Source organism: Lates calcarifer, unplaced genomic scaffold (genome assembly GCF_001640805.2).
Source record: "Lates calcarifer isolate ASB-BC8 unplaced genomic scaffold, TLL_Latcal_v3 _unitig_5772_quiver_1190, whole genome shotgun sequence".
Lineage (NCBI taxonomy): Eukaryota > Metazoa > Chordata > Actinopteri > Centropomidae > Lates > Lates calcarifer.
The window spans coordinates 12,462-33,756 of NW_026117714.1; the positions used below are offsets into that span (position 1 = coordinate 12,462).

Sequence of the window (21,295 nt, forward strand, 5' to 3'; positions counted from 1 at the left end):
ACCTGCCATTATCTGTACAGCAAGGTGCCCCAAACTTTTGCACATAACAGAATTTATTTGTTACAATTTATCTGTTTTGGATATCGGATACTTTTGATATCTGATAGGTGATACCATTGGCAATAGTACCACGTCAGCTGGCAGCTGAGGTGTTTTCAAGTAAATATGATGCCAGTTCCAGGATATTTTAAGTTGACATTGCAGGTGGAGGGTGACAGTAATCAGGGATCTGTAAGTCTTGCACAACCTGTGCTGTTCTTTTTCATTTCCTCATTCAAACAATACCTGTCCCAATTGTGTCATTATTTAATATAATTATTGGATACAATTAAAGTTAGAGATTGCAAATCAACACAATATCTTGTCACATTTTATGTCACAGCAGCTTTTTCCCCGTCAACATGATCAACTGTCCAGTTGGATATGTTATTGTCAGTGTTACTAAGGGAAGATCCTTTCCATTCTACACATCTGATAAGCTCTTGAGTTCACATATTTATTTAATAATGCCCACATTGATAGTTTATTTTGACTATAATTATCTGTGCTCAGGCTGGTGTAGCTTTTTTATCCATGGACACATTTAAGAATAGCTATACAGCAGTGAAAGTAATATATCTGTCTGGCAGATGATTTTAAGTTCTTTTTTTAAGTTCTCATTTATATAAATATTTACTAAAATTAACATCAAAACAGAGCCATACAACTTGAGCATCTTTGATGCTTCGTGACACAGACAGATGAAGGTGAAGTGTCGTTATGAGAAACCTCCTCATGGGTGTTATCTTACTGCATGACAGAAGTCACAATGATTGACACCCAAAATATTTACCCCGCCTAAACTGCAAACACTGAGAGATATATATTACTTGACATTGGTAGTGAGGTACCAGTTGGTTCAACCATCTCTCTCAGGACAGGGACCACACAATGATCATGAGAACAGGCAGGATGCCACTTGAATGGGTGATACCATGGCTCACCCTCTGCCTTGGACTATCAGCAGCATCCAGTGGTATGTACAATCAATGGGCTTCAAAGAGAGCTGAATACATTAAATGATGTGTTAAGATTAAAGAGGAAAATATGATACAGTTAACCTCGTGTTTTTTTTCATATATATGCATAGTGTATTTTTGTCTGACAGTATGATGATGTGCAGTGAAATATAAAAATATCTTTCTTCTCTTCTAAGTCATGGTTCAGATGGTGACTAAAATGCCAGTAATTACAGGTAATTGTTTTTTTGTTTGTTTGTTTGTTTGTTTTTTTAAAGATGAAAGATGACAAATCAACCATCATTTAAAATTTGAGTTACAGTATAGTAAATGCTATTTTCTTCTGAAACTAGAAGTGAGACCCTCCCACAACGACCAGTTCTGCAGTACATGGGGAAACTACCATTTTAAGACTTTCGATGGAGATTTCTTCCAGCTTCCTTACACTTGCAACTACATCCTCACATCCCAGTGTAAGGACAGCTATGAGAACTTCAATATTCAGCTCCAGCGACAGGAGATAAACGGGGTCATCACCATTAAGAAGCTCACAATGAAACTCGACGGGGTTGTTGTGGAGTTGGCCAATGCTTCCATTATAGTCAATGATAAACCGTGAGTCTGTTTTGATAAAGTGACTTTTCATTACAAGCTGATGCACTGATTGCAGTGATGTTTGATGTTAAACCATCTTACTACGATGACTTGTTTTTGTCTCCTCTAGTGTCTCTATACCATTCAGTCGGGCCGGCATTTCAATCAGAAAATCTGTCTCATATGTCAAAATCAAGGCAAAGCTGGGTTTGGTCGTCATGTGGAATCAAAAGGATGCCCTCTGGGTATGTTCATTCATATTCATTTTAATGTAGATGACTGGATTGTACTATAGTCAATTCAATGTTATGTCATTTAAGTAAGCACAACTAGTTTATTGAAATGACAGTTAAATCAGGTACAGACACAGTGACAGAATCAATCAGGATTTAACAGTAAACATTGTTCTGTGGTTTCTGTTTCAACATCAAACTGGAAAGTTTTTACAAACAGATTCCAAGTTTAACGGTAAAATCATCTGGAGCAAGTCAGAGTAAGATGACTCCTGAGCTCCATCAAATCTGTAAGGACACTTTTATTCAAAGCAAAACTCCGAGTCAAAATTATTTTTTTCTTTTTTTTTTAAATTTGTCATGTGAAAATTATTAGCAGCACAACTGATCAATCCTATGTGGTGTGAACAAAGCACAGGGTTAGGATTATGGTTAGGATACATGATAATATGTGATACATAATAAAAAATTTTAAAAAAGCACTAATAGTGAATGCAGAGGCAGAAATACCATACATAATTTGATTATTTCAACTTGTTTCTCTTTCTGCTCAAAACCAACTTTTGTCATAGTTTTGCCATTATCCTGCATGCTGTAGGCACAGCTGGAATAGCTGGAAATCTTTATAAATTATTTCAATCTTTTAACAAGAAAGCTGGATCTAATGTTAACAGATTTTGAGCTAGTTATCCCTAAACAGTAACTAGCAAATCTTTGGACCCTATTTTGTATTTGTTTGCTGAAAGATATAAAGGTTATTTCATTTATTTTATTTTTCATTGTACTGGTGGTTTCAAATAAGCAGATGAACTGAAGAACTGCAGGGTTTAAATTAATTTGCCTGCATCCTAATTATTTGCATAACTATAACCAGTCCTGCCAATATTCCAGCAGAGTTGGGGCATATATATTAATTTCTGGGATGTTGTTGTTCATAGAATTGAACTTTTTCTCTTTCCCAGGGACTGCAGCCTCTCTGCCCCTGCTTTTACAGAGGATGGAAGGAGCTCTGGGCTCTTGTGAGCTCACCCTGACTTAACTGTAGATTTCATATTCCTCCTACTAACAATGTATTTAAAAAATGTGCGTCACAATCACTGGCTCTCATCAAGCACAGGAGAACCACGAACGCAAGAAAAGAAGAAGAAGAAAAGGACAGCTTTCAAATTTAATTTCATCTGTTTTTTAGGTGGAGCTGGATGCAAAATTTAAGAATCAGACATGTGGCCTGTGTGGTGACTTCAACGGAGTTCAGCTTTATGATGAGTTCATTAAAAGAGGTAAATTCTAAACAATAAAGCTTTAAACAAACTGAATTGTACAAAATGAGTCTTCACATTTGCAACAACCTCTTTTTCCTCTAGATACAGGGGATTCTGTTACTGCTGAAGATTATGGGGAGGACTGGAAACTCAATGGTCCCACTGAAGACTGTAAAGAAATTTCCTCTACAGCTACACCAAGCTGTGAAAATCAGGTATGTGAAGATAGACTGGCTTTGAATTATTTTATATTCAACATTTAGGTACAATGTAAATACACTGTGTACTTTGACCCACAGACAGACCTCTGTAAGAACCTGCTGTCAGGACCTGCATTCCTCAGCTGTCAAAACCTGATTGATACTGACTCCTTTATCAAAGCCTGTGTGCAGGACCTGTGCAAATGTAACAGTAACAGCACTTCATGCTTATGTTCAACCATCTCAGAGTACTCCCGCCAGTGCGCTCATACAGGCGGGAACCCACAGCAATGGAAGACTGCACAACTATGTGGTAAGAACAGCAACACGAAAATGTGTATGTTATCTTAACTTTGATGTGTTAGCTGTAGTTATTTATCAAAATCACTGTTTCTAAATTGAAAATTTTGTGCTGAATAGCAAGAACATGCCCATTCAACATGGAGTATAGAGAGTGTGGTAGTCCCTGTACTGACACCTGTACTGACCTCCAGAGAAGCCAAGTGTGTGAGGAGCACTGCATAGATGGATGCTTCTGTCCACCTGGTAAGTTCCCTGATTTTAAAACCAGCACAGATACTGTTTAATAACTCTAGTTATTAAATGAAATACATATACTGCAAAAGAAAGGGTGTGCTTTGTGTAGAACAGTTTATTGTAGACCTGTAGACCTGTGTTCAAACAGAAAGTGGACCAAAATTCACCTAATTTCTGAGCAGTGAGTCCCCGGTTCATGTTTTTCTCTCAAATTTGGCTGGTTGGTGTAGTATATGTTTATTTGCCCCAAATAGCCAATAGACAGACTGTTCAGATGTGAGCGGGAAGCTAGCAAGCAGCATACAAACATACAACTGTTTGAGTGGAGGTATGCCTGTGAGTGCATTTGTGTGGCAGATCAGCCTCTGGCTGAACTCAGAACTCACCAGGAACTCAAGTCCATCCGGCTCAGCTCTTTCCACAATGGTCCAGCACAACGTCCGCATTACTGCTGATGCTGCACCAATACGCCTGTCAATCACCCACTCCATCCTACCCTCACTCATGAACAAGTTGAAGCCCTGCTTTTCCTTCCTGAGTCATCGAACGGTTTACCAGAACCTCCTTGATGCCAACCAAAAGTCCTTCTATGTAGTATCCCTGAACTCCTCCCACACATGAGTTTGTCCTTCAGCAACTGCCAAAGCTGCAGCCCTGCTGGTCCTCCTGTATCTGTCCACTGCTTCAGGAGACCCCTGGGCCAACTAAGCCTGAAAGGCCCCCTAATGGCTTCCATCACAATTGGCATCCACCTGCAGGTTCTTAGGTTGCTGGCTCATGGAGGCTTTGACGTGCCACATCCCTAGAGCCAGTCTGCACCACCAGTATCAGCATGCCTGGAGCCATGCCTTTGCCTGCCACCTGACAGACAAAACATCCAAGCCCAATGCTCCACAGAGCAGCACCTCCATGTAACTTTTTCAGGCTTTTCCTCGCTCTGTGTCTCAGGACTAATTGTGTAATTATCCTTCTTTCAAGGGACTGTCTTTGACGATATTTCACAAAATGGGTGTATTGCTGCTGACCAGTGCTCCTGCTTACACAATGGCAACACATACAAACCAGGGGAATCATACTCAACAACATGTCGTAGCTGGTAATCACTTCCTTATCTTCATATTTATATTAAAAGCATGTGTATTAAAGGTTGTCTGTCCAGTTGAACTAACTAAACTCTGTTGACAGTACCTGCACTCAGGGTGAGTGGATATGTAAGGATCTTGACTGTCCTGGTATCTGCTCCATACTGGGTGGATCACACATCTCAACCTATGATGACAAAACATACACTTTCCATGGAGACTGCTCTTATCTTCTCTCCAAGGTGTGGAAATCAAACTTAATTTATCCTTCGAATCACACACATTACAGTACGATAAATAAGATTTTGAGAACAGCCTGTGATTAAATGTATTTTTATTTCCTTGACTTTAGGTAATGAATGGAACTTTCATAGTCCTTGGTGACCTGGTCAAATGTGAGAAATCAGATAAATCAACTTGCCTGTCTGCAGTCACTCTACTACTGGCAAAAGAAAAGGTAAAATTACCTCATATTGTGGTTTGCTCTTAACATCATTGACATTTTTCTCCACGTCATGTTTGGTGGAAGTGTGTCTCCTGATGTTTTTATTAAGTCATTTTGCCATTTTTTTCCCCACTGAAGATGATTGTAATTAAAGCCAACGGACAGGTCTTCCTTAACAAACAGATCTCTCAACTGCCTCTTTTCATGGGTGAGTGATTTGTTCTTGTAGGTGTTCATTCTAATGTCAATTCATGACAATTTGCTCAAAGTAAAACAGTTTCTCTACTCACTGTGAAAATGTTCTTTCCACCACAGATGACATTACAGCCTTCAGCCCATCGACATTCTTCATTGTAATCCACACCACCTATGGACTTGATCTTGAGATTCAACTCACACCCATTATGCAGGTTTACATCAAAGCCAGTGTGTCCAATAAGGGAGAACTCAGTGGTGTGTTTTGATTCTTCAGTACTTAATAGTGTAAAATAATCACCTTTTGCAAGGAGTACTTCAGTGAGTGTTAAGTCAAAGTATCTTTGTCCAGGCCTTTGTGGAGATTTTAATGATGTTGAAGCCGATGACTTCAGAACCACAAATGGATTGATTGAGGGAACAGCTGGGACATTTGCCAACACATGGAAGACCAAACCAAGCTGCCCTGATGTGACACCTAAACTAGGCGACCCCTGCACTTTGAGCGTAGCCAAAGGTAGGTCACAGACAGTATGCTCCAAATTCCAATGTAATTCTTTAACTGCCAGTAAATATGTTTAATTGTTTTTGTAGAGAAATTTGCCAAAAACTGGTGCTCCTTGCTGTCAGACCCAAGAGGGATTTTTGCCAACTGCCATTCTGAAATAGACCCAGAAACATATGAAGCTGTAAGCTGTTTTTTCTTTTTTCTTTTTTTTGTATACAGTCCAATGTATCAGTGTGTATTCATGTATTTGTGTTATTTTAGTTATTAACAATTAAGCTTTTCATGTTGCTTCTACCTCTCTCTGCAGTCTTGTATTTATGATACTTGCGCCTGTGAAAACAGTGAGATGTGCATGTGTGCTGCCATATCCTCCTATGTCCATGCATGTGCTGCTGAAGGTATCTTACTGAATGGATGGAGGGACACCGTGTGCAGTAAGTTAAACTCAAACTATAACAAAGTGAAATAAATGCAATCTGTATTAATTTGTTCAGGCCTTAAGTAAACTGTTTCCTTTCAACAGAGAAATACACAACTGACTGCCCGTCTACTTTGGTGTATGACTACCAGATGGAAAGCTGTGGTCGCACCTGTCGCTCTCTCAGTCAGTCAGACTCAACATGTGAGGTTAAATTTACACCACTTGATGGTTGCGGCTGTGCTGAAGGAACTTATCTAAATGAAAAGGGAGGGTGTGTGTCAGCCCCACAATGCTCCTGTCAAGTGGGAGAGACAGTGATGCAGCCTGGGCAGGTCATCAAGGCCCATGGACAAACTTGGTGAGGATTTCAATTTTTTCGGTAAAATTAAAGCAGAGCAGTATTTTTTATTTGAGGTACTTTATTAGTCAGCAGATGGTAGTGAGATAACAGGAAATGAGAAGAGAGATATGGAATGTCATGCAAAATGTCCACAGCGAGGGGTGAACCAGGAATGCTGTGCTACATAGTTAGTGCCTTAACCCCTGAATTTGTTGTGTCTAATTGCTGATACACTGGTTTTAACCATAATTGCACCTTTTGTGGCAATGCTTTTAATATCATTGGGTTTTAAACCTATTTTCACTTTTTTATTTTCATTTTGTGACATAAAATTGAAAACATGGTACATTACTTCAGTGGACAGGAGGAACTTCCTGGGTTTGACCTTGTATTTGCATGGCTTTCCTCTTCATGTTCTGCTTTCACCAGACACATTTGTTTCCAGACTAAACTGTTAAATAGCCCATGTTAATGTAGATACCAGTTTGTTGCTTTCAAGTTAGCCTATGTGTAGACAGTGACTAAATTATTATGCAGCCCTGTGTTGGTTTGCCTGAGCTCCATGCTGGTGTCAGTGGCACACTAATAGACTGTCTCCAATTAAATGAATCTGAAAGGTCAAGTCAGCCTGAAGAAGAATTTTACCTCCAGCTGGGGAACCACTATTCAGGACTGTTTTAGGGGGAAACAGCTGACAAGCAATAACAAGAAAATGTAATTCTCCTCTTTGTCCACCTTGTCTGTCTTTCTATGAATTTCAGCTCCTGCCATGCTGGAAAATTAAGCTGTAAAGGAGGCCATATGAATGAATGTAAGTACTACACACTCAGCTCATCATTGTATTCCTTTCACAGCAAGGAATACTATGAACAACACCAAGCATACAGTGGATTCCTTTGTAACACACTATCATTATCATTAGCATGCACCGATCCAATGGTTTTCTTCAACTGCTCCAGTGCAAAGCCAGGTGACAAGGGATCAGAGTGCCAAAACAGCTGCCAGACTCTGGACACAGAATGTGTAAGAATGTGACACTGGTTCATGAGGGTTGTTGAATATAATAAAGTAGCAGAATCACATGTTAAATGCATTACTGTTACACTGTGTAGGTCAGTACAGAGTGTATCTCTGGCTGTGTATGTCCTGCTGGCTTGGTGTCAGATGGTAAAGGAGGCTGTGTTGAGGAGGAGGACTGTCCCTGCCCATATAATGGACAATACTATAATGCTGGGCAGACTGTCAAGGTGGACTGCAATACCTGGTGAGCCATCTTATCTCACTGTGACACAGTGCTGTGTCGTTTCACTGTTGTGTCTTTTTTAAATGGGGATATGTACCTTGATATTATTTCATCCTTTTAAATCATAGCACTTGCAAAAACAGAAACTGGATTTGCACAGATCATGAATGTGATGGAACCTGTACCATATATGGAGAAGGGCATTACATCACTTTTGATGACAAGAGATTTTCCTTTAATGGAGACTGTGGTTACGTCTTCACTCAGGTATAGCACATACCCCTGTTTAGTATTTGGGATTTGTCAAAAATCAGCCATGTAATACTATGTCAATATCTTGCAGGATTACTGTGGGGACAATAACTCTGGCACCTTTAGGGTCCTGACTGAGAGCATCCCATGTGGAACAACTGAAAGCATCTGCTCCACTGCTATCAAGCTCTACTTGGGGGTACATAACACTATTCAATGCAATTAAAATAAAAATGCTGAAAATAACTAAGTGTGATTACAAACAAGTATGTTGTGTTTTCTTCAGAACAAAGAATTTGTTCTTTCAGAAGAAAATGTCAGAGTTATTCAGCAAAACAATGGGGAAGACATACCTTATCACATCAACACTAGTGGGTATATATCTTGTCATTGAGGCAAAGAATGGTCTTGTTCTCATCTGGAATAAGAAGACAACACTGATGATTAAACTCAGCTCCACATTCAAGGTAGGTGAGCAGATTTACAGTACAAGTAGTTAGATAGATGTTAATAAAGTTGTCATTTTACAAATTAATTAGATCTTGTTTGATCCCAGGGCAGAGTCTGTGGTCTGTGTGGGAATTATGATGGGAATATCAAGAATGATTTCACCACCAGAAACAAAGAAGTTGTGGTTGATGCCCTTGTGTTTGGAAACAGTTGGAAAGTTTCACCAACGTGCCCTAATGCAAACTCATTTAAAAATCCCTGCAGTCTGTACTCACACAGGCAGGCATGGGCAATAAAACACTGCAGCATTATCAACAGTGAAGTGTTTTCTATTTGCCATTCAAAGGTAAGAAAACTGTCACAACATTTAATCAACATTTAATGTCAAACAAAGTCATTATAATTAGTTATGGGCATAATTAGCTCACAGAATATATTTCAATATAATTCAGCCTCAATGTGCGTTTACAATGGTTTCTTTCAAAAAGGTGGATCCCCAAAACTATTATGATGCCTGTGTGAGAGACACATGTGCCTGCAATACAGGGGGAGATTGTGAGTGTTTCTGCTCAGCTGTAGCAGCCTATGCAGCAGCCTGTGATAAGGCAGGAGCCTGTGTGAGATGGAGGACTCCCACAATTTGCCGTGAGTGTTTTTTTTTTTCTGTCAGGAGAAAAAAATTATTACAATATGTGATCATAATCATCATCTGTTGACATCAAAATTTTAAATATACAATTTGCAAATAAAACCTGGCTCTTATTTTATTATAAAGTTTCATATCTAATGTTCATGAACTATGAAATTAACTATGTTAATGTACATTTCTTTTGTTTCATTAGCTGTGTTTTGTGATTTTTATAACCCTGATGGAGAGTGTGAATGGCACTACGAGCCTTGTGGAAAACCATGCATGAAAACATGCAGGAATCCCTCAGGAATATGCTACAACAAAATTCCACCATTAGAAGGTACAAATGACATGAAAGGGTAATATTTTATTTTAAAGCTACAGTAATCCAGGCAAAGTTGACTGATGCAAACATGAAAACTCCTTTCTTTCTTTCTTTAACAACTTTGCACTTGTCACTGATATTTCATTTTCAACACTCAGATTTCTCCTGTGGTTTGGTTAGATTTCCTCTCTGTACCTATTCTGTTCTAGTTTTCCAATTCATACTAACATTTCACCTTTTAAGGCTGCTATCCAAGATGTCCCCCTGAAAGACCTTATTTGGAAGAAGTTACCATGAAGTGTGTATCAAAGGAGGAATGTGTCCCCCCATCAACAACAACCACCACCACCACCACCACCACAACAACAACCACAGAAACCCCCACTACCACCACAACAGCAACAACAACAACTGAAAATCCCACAACAACCACAAAAATGCTCCCCACCACCACCACAACAACAACCACAGAAACCCCCACTACCACCACAACAGCAACAACAACAACTGAAAATCCCACAACAACCACAAAAATGCTCCCCACCACCACCACCACCACAACAACAACCACAGAAACCCCCACTACCACCACAACAGCAACAACAACAGAAACCCCCACCACCACCACAACAACAACCACAGAAACCCCCACTACCACCACAGAGACACCCACCACCATAACAACAACAGAAACTCCCACTACCACCACAACACCTGCTGGCTGTTTTATTTGTCAGTGGTCAAACTGGACGAGCAATAATTACCCTGACGCTAACCAAGAAGGTGGAGATTATGAGACCATAGACAAAATTACTGATCCAGATCTAAATACTTGCACTGGATCTCTGAAAATAGAATGTAGAGCAAAACAATACAAAGATATACCATTCGATGAACTAGAAGAAAAAGCGACATGCAACACAACACATGGACTGATCTGTCATAACAAAGAACAAGATACATTTAGATGTTCGAACTATGAAATACGAGCTGCGTGTTGCATTAACATTTGTACTACCACTACAACCCCTGAAACCACCACCACCACCACAACAACAACCACAGAAACCCCCACTACCACCACAACAGCAACAACAACAACAACAGAAACCCCCACTACCACCACAACAGCAACAACAACAACAACAGAAACCCCCACTACCACCACAACAGCAACAACAACAACAACAACAACAGAAACCCCCACTACCACCACAACAGCAACAACAACAACTGAAAATCCCACAACAACCACAAAAATGCTCCCCACCACCACCACCACAACAACAACCACAGAAACCCCCACTACCACCACAACAGCAACAACCACAACAACAGAAACCCCCACTACCACCACAACAGCAACAACAACAACTGAAAATCCCACAACAACCACAAAAATGCTCCCCACCACCACCACCACAACAACAACCACAGAAACCCCCACTACCACCACAACAGCAACAACAACAGAAACCCCCACCACCACCACAACAGCAACAACAACAGAAACCCCCACCACCACCACAACAGCAACAACAACAGAAACCCCCACCACCACCACAACAACAACCACAGAAACCCCCACTACCACCACAGAAACACCCACCACAACACCTGCTGGCTGTTTTATTTGTCAGTGGTCAAACTGGACAAGCAATAATTACCCTGACGCTAACCCAGAAGGTGGAGATTATGAGACCATAGACAAAATTACTGATCCAGATCTAAATACTTGCACTGGATCTCTGAAAATAGAATGTAGAGCAAAACAATACAAAGACATACCCTTTGATGAACTAGAAGAAAAAGCGACATGCAACACAACACATGGACTGATCTGTCATAACAAAGAACAAGATACATTTAGATGTTCGAACTATGAAATACGAGCTGCGTGTTGCATTAACATTTGTACTACCACTACAACCCCTGAAACCACCACCACCACAACAACAACCACAGAAACCCCCACTACCACCACAACAGCAACAACAACAACTGAAAATCCCACAACAACCACAAAAATGCTCCCCACCACCACCACAACAACAACCACAGAAACCCCCACTACCACCACAACAGCAACAACCACAACAACAGAAACCCCCACTACCACCACAACAGCAACAACAACAACTGAAAATCCCACAACAACCACAAAAATGCTCCCCACCACCACCACCACAACAACAACCACAGAAACCCCCACTACCACCACAACAGCAACAACAACAGAAACCCCCACCACCACCACAACAACAACCACAGAAACCCCCACTACCACCACAGAAACACCCACCACCACACCCACCACAACACCTGCTGGCTGTTTTATTTGTCAGTGGTCAAACTGGACGAGCAATAATTACCCTGACGCTAACCAAGAAGGTGGAGATTATGAGACCATAGACAAAATTACTGATCCAGATCTAAATACTTGCACTGGATCTCTGAAAATAGAATGTAGAGCAAAACAATACAAAGATATACCATTCGATGAACTAGAAGAAAAAGCGACATGCAACACAACACATGGACTGATCTGTCATAACAAAGAACAAGATACATTTAGATGTTCGAACTATGAAATACGAGCTGCGTGTTGCATTAACATTTGTACTACCACTACAACCCCTGAAACCACCACCACCACCACAACAACAACCACAGAAACCCCCACTACCACCACAACAGCAACAACAACAACAACAGAAACCCCCACTACCACCACAACAGCAACAACAACAACAACAGAAACCCCCACTACCACCACAACAGCAACAACAACTGAAAATCCCACAACAACCACAAAAATGCTCCCCACCACCACCACAACAACAACCACAGAAACCCCCACTACCACCACAACAGCAACAACCACAACAACAGAAACCCCCACTACCACCACAACAGCAACAACAACAACTGAAAATCCCACAACAACCACAAAAATGCTCACCACCACCACCACCACCACAACAACAACCACAGAAACCCCCACTACCACCACAACAGCAACAACAACAGAAACCCCCACCACCACCACAACAACAACCACAGAAACCCCCACTACCACCACAGAAACACCCACCACCACACCCACCACAACACCTGCTGGCTGTTTTATTTGTCAGTGGTCAAACTGGACGAAGCAATAATTACCCTGACGCTAACCAAGAAGGTGGAGATTATGAGACCATAGACAAAATTACTGATCCAGATCTAAATACTTGCACTGGATCTCTGAAAATAGAATGTAGAGCAAAACAATACAAAGACATACCCTTTGATGAACTAGAAGAAAAAGCGACATGCAACACAACACATGGACTGATCTGTCATAACAAAGACCAAGATACATTTAGATGTTCGAACTATGAAATACGAGCTGCGTGTTGCATTAACATTTGTACTACCACTACAACCCGTGAAACCACCACCACCACCACCACCACCACCACAACAACAACCACAGAAACCCCCACTACCACCACAACAGCAACAACTGAAAATCCCACAACAACCACAAAAATGCTCCCCACCACCACCACAACAACAACCACAGAAACCCCCACTACCACCACAACAGCAACAACCACAACAACAGAAACCCCCACTACCACCACAACAGCAACAACAACAACTGAAAATCCCACAACAACCACAAAAATGCTCCCCACCACCACCACCACCACAACAACAACCACAGAAACCCCCACTACCACCACAACAGCAACAACAACAGAAACCCCCACCACCACCACAACAACAACCACAGAAACCCCCACTACCACCACAGAAACACCCACCACCACACCCACCACAACACCTGCTGGCTGTTTTATTTGTCAGTGGTCAAACTGGACAGCAATAATTACCCTGACGCTAACCAAGAAGGTGGAGATTATGAGACCATAGACAAAATTACTGATCCAGATCTAAATACTTGCACTGGATCTCTGAAAATAGAATGTAGAGCAAAACAATACAAAGATATACCATTCGATGAACTAGAAGAAAAAGCGACATGCAACACAACACATGGACTGATCTGTCATAACAAAGACCAAGATACATTTAGATGTTCGAACTATGAAATACGAGCTGCGTGTTGCATTAACATTTGTACTACCACTACAACCCGTGAAACCACCACCACCACCACAACAACAACCACAGAAACCCCCACTACCACCACACAGCAACAACAACTGAAAATCCCACAACAACCACAAAAATGCTCCCACCACCACCACAACAACAACCACAGAAACCCCACTACCACCACAACAGCAACAACCACAACAACAGAAACCCCACTACCACCACAACAGCAACAACAACAACTGAAAATCCCACAACAACCACAAAAATGCTCACCACCACCACCACAACAACAACCACAGAAACCCCCACTACCACCACAACAGCAACAACAACAGAAACCCCACCACCACCACAACAACAACCACAGAAACCCCCACTACCACCACAGAAACACCCACCACCACACCCACCACAACACCTGCTGGCTGTTTTATTTGTCAGTGGTCAAACTGGACGAGCAATAATTACCCTGACGCTAACCAAGAAGGTGGAGATTATGAGACCATAGACAAAATTACTGATCCAGATCTAAATACTTGCACTGGATCTCTGAAAATAGAATGTAGAGCAAAACAATACAAAGACATACCCTTTGATGAACTAGAAGAAAAAGCGACATGCAACACAACACATGGACTGATCTGTCATAACAAAGACCAAGATACATTTAGATGTTCGAACTATGAAATACGAGCTGCGTGTTGCATTAACATTTGTACTACCACTACAACCCGTGAAACCACCCACCCACCACCACAACAACAACCACAGAAACCCCACTACCACCACAACAGCAACAACAACTGAAAATCCACAACAACCACAAAAATGCTCCACCACCACCACAACAACAACCACAGAAACCCCACTACCACCACAACAGCAACACCACAACAACAGAAACCCCCACTACCACCACAACAGCAACAACAACTGAAAATCCCACAACAACCACAAAAATGCTCCCCACCACCACCACCACAACAACAACCACAGAAACCCCCACTACCACCACAACAGCAACAACAACCAACAACAACAGAAACCCCCACTACCACCACAACAGCAACAACAACAGAAACCACCACCACCACAACAACAACCACAGAAAACTACCACCACAACAACAACTGAATCCCACAACAAAAATGCTCCCCACCACCACCACAACAACCACAACACCACCACAACACAACAACCACAACACAGAAACCCCCACTACCACCACAACAGCAACAACAACTGAAAATCCACAACAACCACAAAAATGCTCACCACCACCACCACCACCACAACAACAACCACAGAAAACACCACCACAACAGCAACAACAACAACAGAAACCCCCACCACCACACAACAACCACAGAAACACCCACCACACCCACCACCACACCCACCACAACACCTGCTGGCTGTTTTATTTGTCAGTGGTCAAACTGGACGAGCAATAATTACCCTGACGCTAACCAAGAAGGTGGAGATTATGAGACCATAGACAAAATTACTGATCCAGATCTAAATACTTGCACTGGATCTCTGAAAATAGAATGTAGAGCAAAACAATACAAAGATATACCATTCGATGAACTAGAAGAAAAAGCGACATGCAACACAACACATGGACTGATCTGTCATAACAAAGAACAAGATACATTTAGATGTTCGAACTATGAAATACGAGCTGCGTGTTGCATTAACATTTGTACTACCACTACAACCCCTGAAACCACCACCACCACAGCAACAACAACAACCACAGAAACCCCCACTACCACCACAACAGCAACAACAACAACAACAACAACAGAAACCCCCACTACCACCACAACAGCAACAACAACAACAACAACAACAGAAACCCCCACTACCACCACAACAGCAACAACAACAACTGAAAATCCCACAACAACCACAAAAATGCTCCCTACCACCACCACAACAACAACCACAGAAACCCCCACTACCACCACAACAGCAACAACCACAACAACAGAAACCCCCACTACCACCACAACAGCAACAACAACAACTGAAAATCCCACAACAACCACAAAAATGCTCCCCACCACCACCACCACAACAACAACCACAGAAACCCCCACTACCACCACAACAGCAACAACAACAGAAACCCCCACCACCACCACAACAACAACCACAGAAAATCCCACAACAACAACTACTACTACTACTACAGAAAAGCCCACAACCACAGAAAAACCCACAACAACCACAGAAATCCCTATAGTTACAAATTCAAAGTTAACAACAACACAAGCAACAAGACCCCAAGAAAAAATTACTAATGTGACAAAGACAGTCTCAACAACTATAGTAAAGTCCACTACAAGAACAACTGAAAATCCCACAAGCACTACTAAAGAATCACCCTCCACCACCAAAGCAACAACCACAGAAACCCCCACTACCACCACAACTGCAACAACAACAACTGAAAATCCCACAACAACCACAGAAACGCCCACCACCGCAACAACAACGACAACTTGCTTTTGCAAGTACACGGATAAAATATTCTCTCCCGGTAAGTAATATGCTTTTGTTATTACTTGTTGTTCATGTAATTATTACTTACGTCATAACTATACTTTACTTATACTTAATTTCTGATGTTGTTATAAAGAAAATTGTAAACATGCCCTTGTCTTCCTTTTATTTGTATTTGTTTATATCGTCAGTCATTTTTAGATAACTGGCTTGATTTCATTCTCATACAGGTAGCTTCATGTATAATAAGACTGAATCTGGCCGGTGCATCGCTGCTTATTGCTCGTCGACATGCAGTGTTGAGGAGATTGTTAGACCATGTCCCTCCACTACCACACCAACTCCTACCACCACACCTGTTCCCAGAATAGACTGTTATTATCTCAATCCACCCAGAAAGGTATTTGAATTTAGTCACCTACACCTTGTAATTAAAATTCATTATGTACTAACCCTAAACATTAGTCAAAGCTAGTGAAGTTTCACCTTACATAGCTTTGTTTCCAGGGTCTCCACTCTAAGAAAGTCTGAAACAAGGTATTTGATTCCCAAGGTAAAAGTCGGGAGCTTTTATCGCTTAGTCTTCATATTATTGTTGGGTTTTTTTCAGTTCTAAGTTAAAATATCATTAGGAAAATCTGGCAACACTTAGACACTCTAGATTCATGGTGGTGAAATGTCAATAACAGTCAAAACTGTGATGAGGTTCATGATATCTGTGCAGAGGAGATGTTATTAGATGTTGAAATTCTATAGCTTATAATTTTTACATCATTTTTATTGGTGTCTTGTGTGATTCCATGGAGACCGTTAAAGCTCTTCTTCTCAGTGATTGCAGAACATTAGAACAATAGTCATTAGATATTAGAGAAAGGTCTTTAACATGCATGCACCCTGGGAGAGCTATATAACGTGGGCTGCACTGTAAATGAGCACTGCTCCCAGATGCAAAGTGTGCCCCCTTTACAATCATGACTGACTCATTTTAGTTGTTTGTGTGAGAGTAGTGCTCTGTATTCAATCTTTGCACAAGGTCCCTCTAACATGGTGATAGGTATGTAATGACAGCCTTTTCATTTCAGGATTAACAGCCTTCATGTTTATTCTTTTCAATAGTATTTCATTATTGTTATTATTGCTGACAGATCACTTTTATCCTCAACAGGATGGCGAATCCTGGAAGCCAGACGACTGCACCACAAAAACATGTGACAACGGCAGCGTAGTCGAAAGGCGTGTACCATGTCAGCAACAAATCAAACCAAAATGTGAAAATGGGTTTGAACCAGTTAGGGTCTATGATAAAACAGGTTGCTGTTTTCACTATGAGTGCAAATGTAAGTTCAAATAAAAACATTAAAAAAAAAATCACATTCACAAGCAGAATAAAAAAATTCTTAAATACGCAATAGTATTGCAAATATGCTAAATGTAACATGCAACTTTTCATGGATGTATCACTCAGTGCCATTCTCTGATATTTGCAGGTGTTTGCTATGGCTGGGGAGATCCTCATTATGTGACCTTTGATGGCCAATATTACAGCTTCCAGAAAAACTGCACATACGTCCTGGTCAAAGAGATCATTCCCAAATATAATTTTAAGATTCTTATCGACAATGAGAACTGCGATGCCTCTGGAGCTGTGACCTGTACTAAAGCCTTGATCGTGTATTACAAAGACTATGAAATTATTCTAACACAGAAGAGAATCCCAAAGACCGTAAACACGGTAACTACTCTCACAACAAACTATGTCTGCTTATTCTGATTATTTTTACTTGAATATATTGAAAGAAAATGCAGCGATAATCTGAAGAAAATGTTTTGTCTTGTGTCATGTATGGTGAATATGAAGAAACCTGAGGCCTGTTTAGAAAGACTCTGACAAATGTTGTAAATGTTTAGGTGTACATCAACCGCAAGCAGGTATTCCCAACCTACTCTAATGAGGACTTCACCATCACAAGTACAACAATTAAGCTGGTTTTGGAAATCCCAGCAATTAAAGCAGTTGTGCTATTCAAAGGGCTTTCATTCAGCGTTGACTTGCCATTTTCTCTTTTCCACAACAACACTGAGGGGCAGTGTGGTAAGCTGATTGCTTTTAAAATAAACAAGTTACTGCATCTTACACTTATAGATTAAAATTGTGCCTGATTGAATGTGAAAGTACTGATGGATGTACTAAATGTGGGTTGTAATCTGTCATGTTAATATTTATTTTCACAAGGTACCTGCGACAATAAGACGAAAAATGACTGCAGATTACCAAATGGCCAGATTCATCCATCGTGCTCTGTGATGGGACATCACTGGTATGTGCCTGACAAGAAAAAGCCCTATTGTGAGAAGCCACCTCCTACACCAATACCAACATCAAGACCTACACAAACACCCTGCAAACCTGCTATCTGTGAAATTTTGAAGAGCAAGTAAGAATTTAAAGAATAAACATGAGCACATTATGTCAGTTCATCCTGCAGTATCACTTGGAGTAACACCCTACTTTCTTGTAATTTCAACATTAAGGGTGTTTGAGAAATGCCACAAAGTAATCCCACCACAACCCTTGTATGAGGCCTGTAAATTTGACATTTGCCACATGCCAAATTCCACCATGGGTTGTTCCAGTCTGGAGGAGTATGCCACAATGTGTGCTGATGCATCTGTCTGTGTAGCCTGGAGGAATGCTACGAAAGGACAGTGTGGTAGGAGAGTTTTATTTTCAGTAGAACACTAACATTGTTATTTTCAGATCTTAAGAGTACCTATTTGATGAATTTGATGTTTAAAGACACTTTCCCTTATTGTAGAATATAAATGTCCAGAAAATAAAGTCTACAAGCCTTGTGGACCAACTGTTGTACCAACTTGCAATGCAAGGTAATCACTTGATTCTATTTATGGAATATTACAAATTAAATGTTAGCAGTTACAGCTACCTTACCAACTGTGCTCACTGATCTGAAAGCCAATGTCAGAATCATAATATGCTCACAATGACAATGATAACAAGCTGATGTTGAGCAAATATCACTGTCTTACATAACATTGATCATTTAATCAGAGCTAAAAATATAGTACAGTTAAGGCTGATGGGAATTGGACAAATTCAAATTTTGACAGTGGTGCTCGATGAAGTTAAGCTATTGACAAAGTCATGGCAGTTGATCCATATTAATTGTTGAGACATTTCACCACAAATGTGAACTTCAAGGTGGCACAAGAGGAAAAATCAGGATCATTTGAGGCATTAGGATTCATTCATTCATGACTGCATTGCATTATACACATCATTTTATTTCTGAAATTATTGTGTGTGTTTTTCACCATCAAATGTCTTCATGTTTAGATACAATGAGAAGTATGTACAACCATACCGGGGGAGAAGGCCAACCAGATCGCAGATTATAATCGTTTTGGTTGAGGGATGCTTCTGCCCAGAGGGGATGACTTTGTTCAGTTCAAAGTCTAACATCTGTGTTGCCTCCTGTAAGATAATTTTCTATCTAATTCTTTGTAAATGAATGAATGCACAAGTAAACTCATTGTTTTTATTGTTGAAGGTTGCACTGGACCTGATGGCCAACCTAAACAGGTAAATGCTACATTACATGAATAATTTTCATTGTTCACAGTGTAACTTGTTGCTGTTACAACAATAATTCTGTTCAATCACTCAAACAGTCTGGAGAGACTTTGCAGAGTGGATGTCAGCAGTGTAATTGTGATGAGGATGGTGTTCAGTGTGAGCCTCGCACATGTCCCACTCCAAAAACCTGTTACCTGTACTGAGGAAGGTGAGGTGCTGGTGAACCGCACAGTGGACTGCTGTGAGACACTGACATGTGGTAAGTAATTTAGAATACTACTCCTACATCTGCTGATATAATGTTTTTGACAGAAACAGGAAGGATGGTTAAAGGATTCTGTTTTTTTTGTGTGTTTGTTTGTTTTTGTTTAAAGATCAGTGAAATCATCAGGAGGAACCCTACTACTCAGCATTTTAGAGCATGACCCAAACTAAAATAATAAGAATAAAATAAGGATATTTGGCCTAGTCTTTGCTGCATTGATTGATTACCTTGTCTTTCATGAGTCAGACTTTCTACAGATGTCAAATCCTTTTCCTAAATTCTAACTGTGAATTAGGATATGGTGTTACAAACAATCACCTATTTTCCATCTATCATCTTTGTAATCTCAGTTACTGTATCTAGCAATTGTTTGGTAATCTTGGTTTCATTTTATTTTACACTCACCCACCTCTGAAACATCTGACCTTTCAACCAACAGAATGTTATAAGAGTCGCTGTTCCTTGCCATCACAGAAGTGTGATCTGGGATTTGAGCTGAAGATCCACTTGTCAAATGATCGTTGCTGCCCTACTTACAGCTGTGGTAAGTTCTGTATAACAGGTTCATAAACATTTACTTGCAGTATTAGTGTGTGACAGACTTACAAACTAAACTAAGCATAAGGCTTTGATAGGATCATCATTGTTTCCATTTTTTTTTCTAGTACCCAAAGACGTCTGTGTCTTCAATGATACTGAGTACAAGGTAAGAAATAATATACGGCAAATATTGTATGCTTAAAAGTGTACTTATTTGTGTAAATTCTTACTGCAGCTCTTTAAATATGAAAATAAAATTTATGTTGAATATATTGCACCATTCTTCTGTATTTTGTTTTGCTGGCATTTATATAAAATTGTCTCAGACTCTACATTTTGTTGTTCACAGCCCAGTATGGAGTTCTCCAAAAGCCTATGTGAAAGATGCCACTGTACTGATTCTCAGGATCCTAACAGCAAGTTGAAGAAAATTACGTGTCATGAGATCAAGTGTCTCCTCCAGTGTCCTGAGGTACTTTTTTATGGAAATATTATTATATTTTTTTCATCTGAATTAGAAGCCAGTAGAGTTATATATTGTGTTTTAATGTGTAGAGT

General features: G+C 40.4%; 1 protein-coding gene across 1 annotated transcript; it reads left to right on the forward strand.

Annotated features, from left to right (window-relative positions):
* Positions 1–1,209: 1,209 nt before the first annotated feature.
* LOC108876753 (mucin-2-like) lies at positions 1,210–21,209 on the forward strand (the record flags this gene model as incomplete). Its single annotated transcript, XM_051069055.1, is given in 48 exon segments — positions 1,210–1,234; positions 1,352–1,613; positions 1,723–1,837; positions 3,015–3,105; positions 3,190–3,302; positions 3,387–3,600; positions 3,708–3,833; positions 4,803–4,920; positions 5,010–5,148; positions 5,259–5,363; positions 5,490–5,559; positions 5,667–5,804; positions 5,899–6,063; positions 6,141–6,235; positions 6,362–6,488; positions 6,578–6,833; positions 7,577–7,626; positions 7,738–7,838; positions 7,928–8,079; positions 8,187–8,325; positions 8,402–8,509; positions 8,597–8,677; positions 8,679–8,777; positions 8,867–9,106; positions 9,249–9,405; positions 9,603–9,731; positions 9,960–12,839; positions 12,883–13,546; positions 13,588–13,919; positions 13,922–13,954; positions 13,957–14,015; positions 14,017–14,164; positions 14,167–14,586; positions 15,196–16,374; positions 16,568–16,737; positions 17,503–17,674; positions 17,825–18,069; positions 18,246–18,429; positions 18,571–18,772; positions 18,870–19,048; positions 19,154–19,223; positions 19,693–19,832; positions 19,907–19,938; positions 20,028–20,111; positions 20,113–20,191; positions 20,637–20,741; positions 20,863–20,903; positions 21,087–21,209. Coding segments are annotated over 48 exon segments (10,947 nt in total), but the record flags the coding sequence as incomplete, so codon positions are not given.
* Positions 21,210–21,295: the final 86 nt, after the last annotated feature.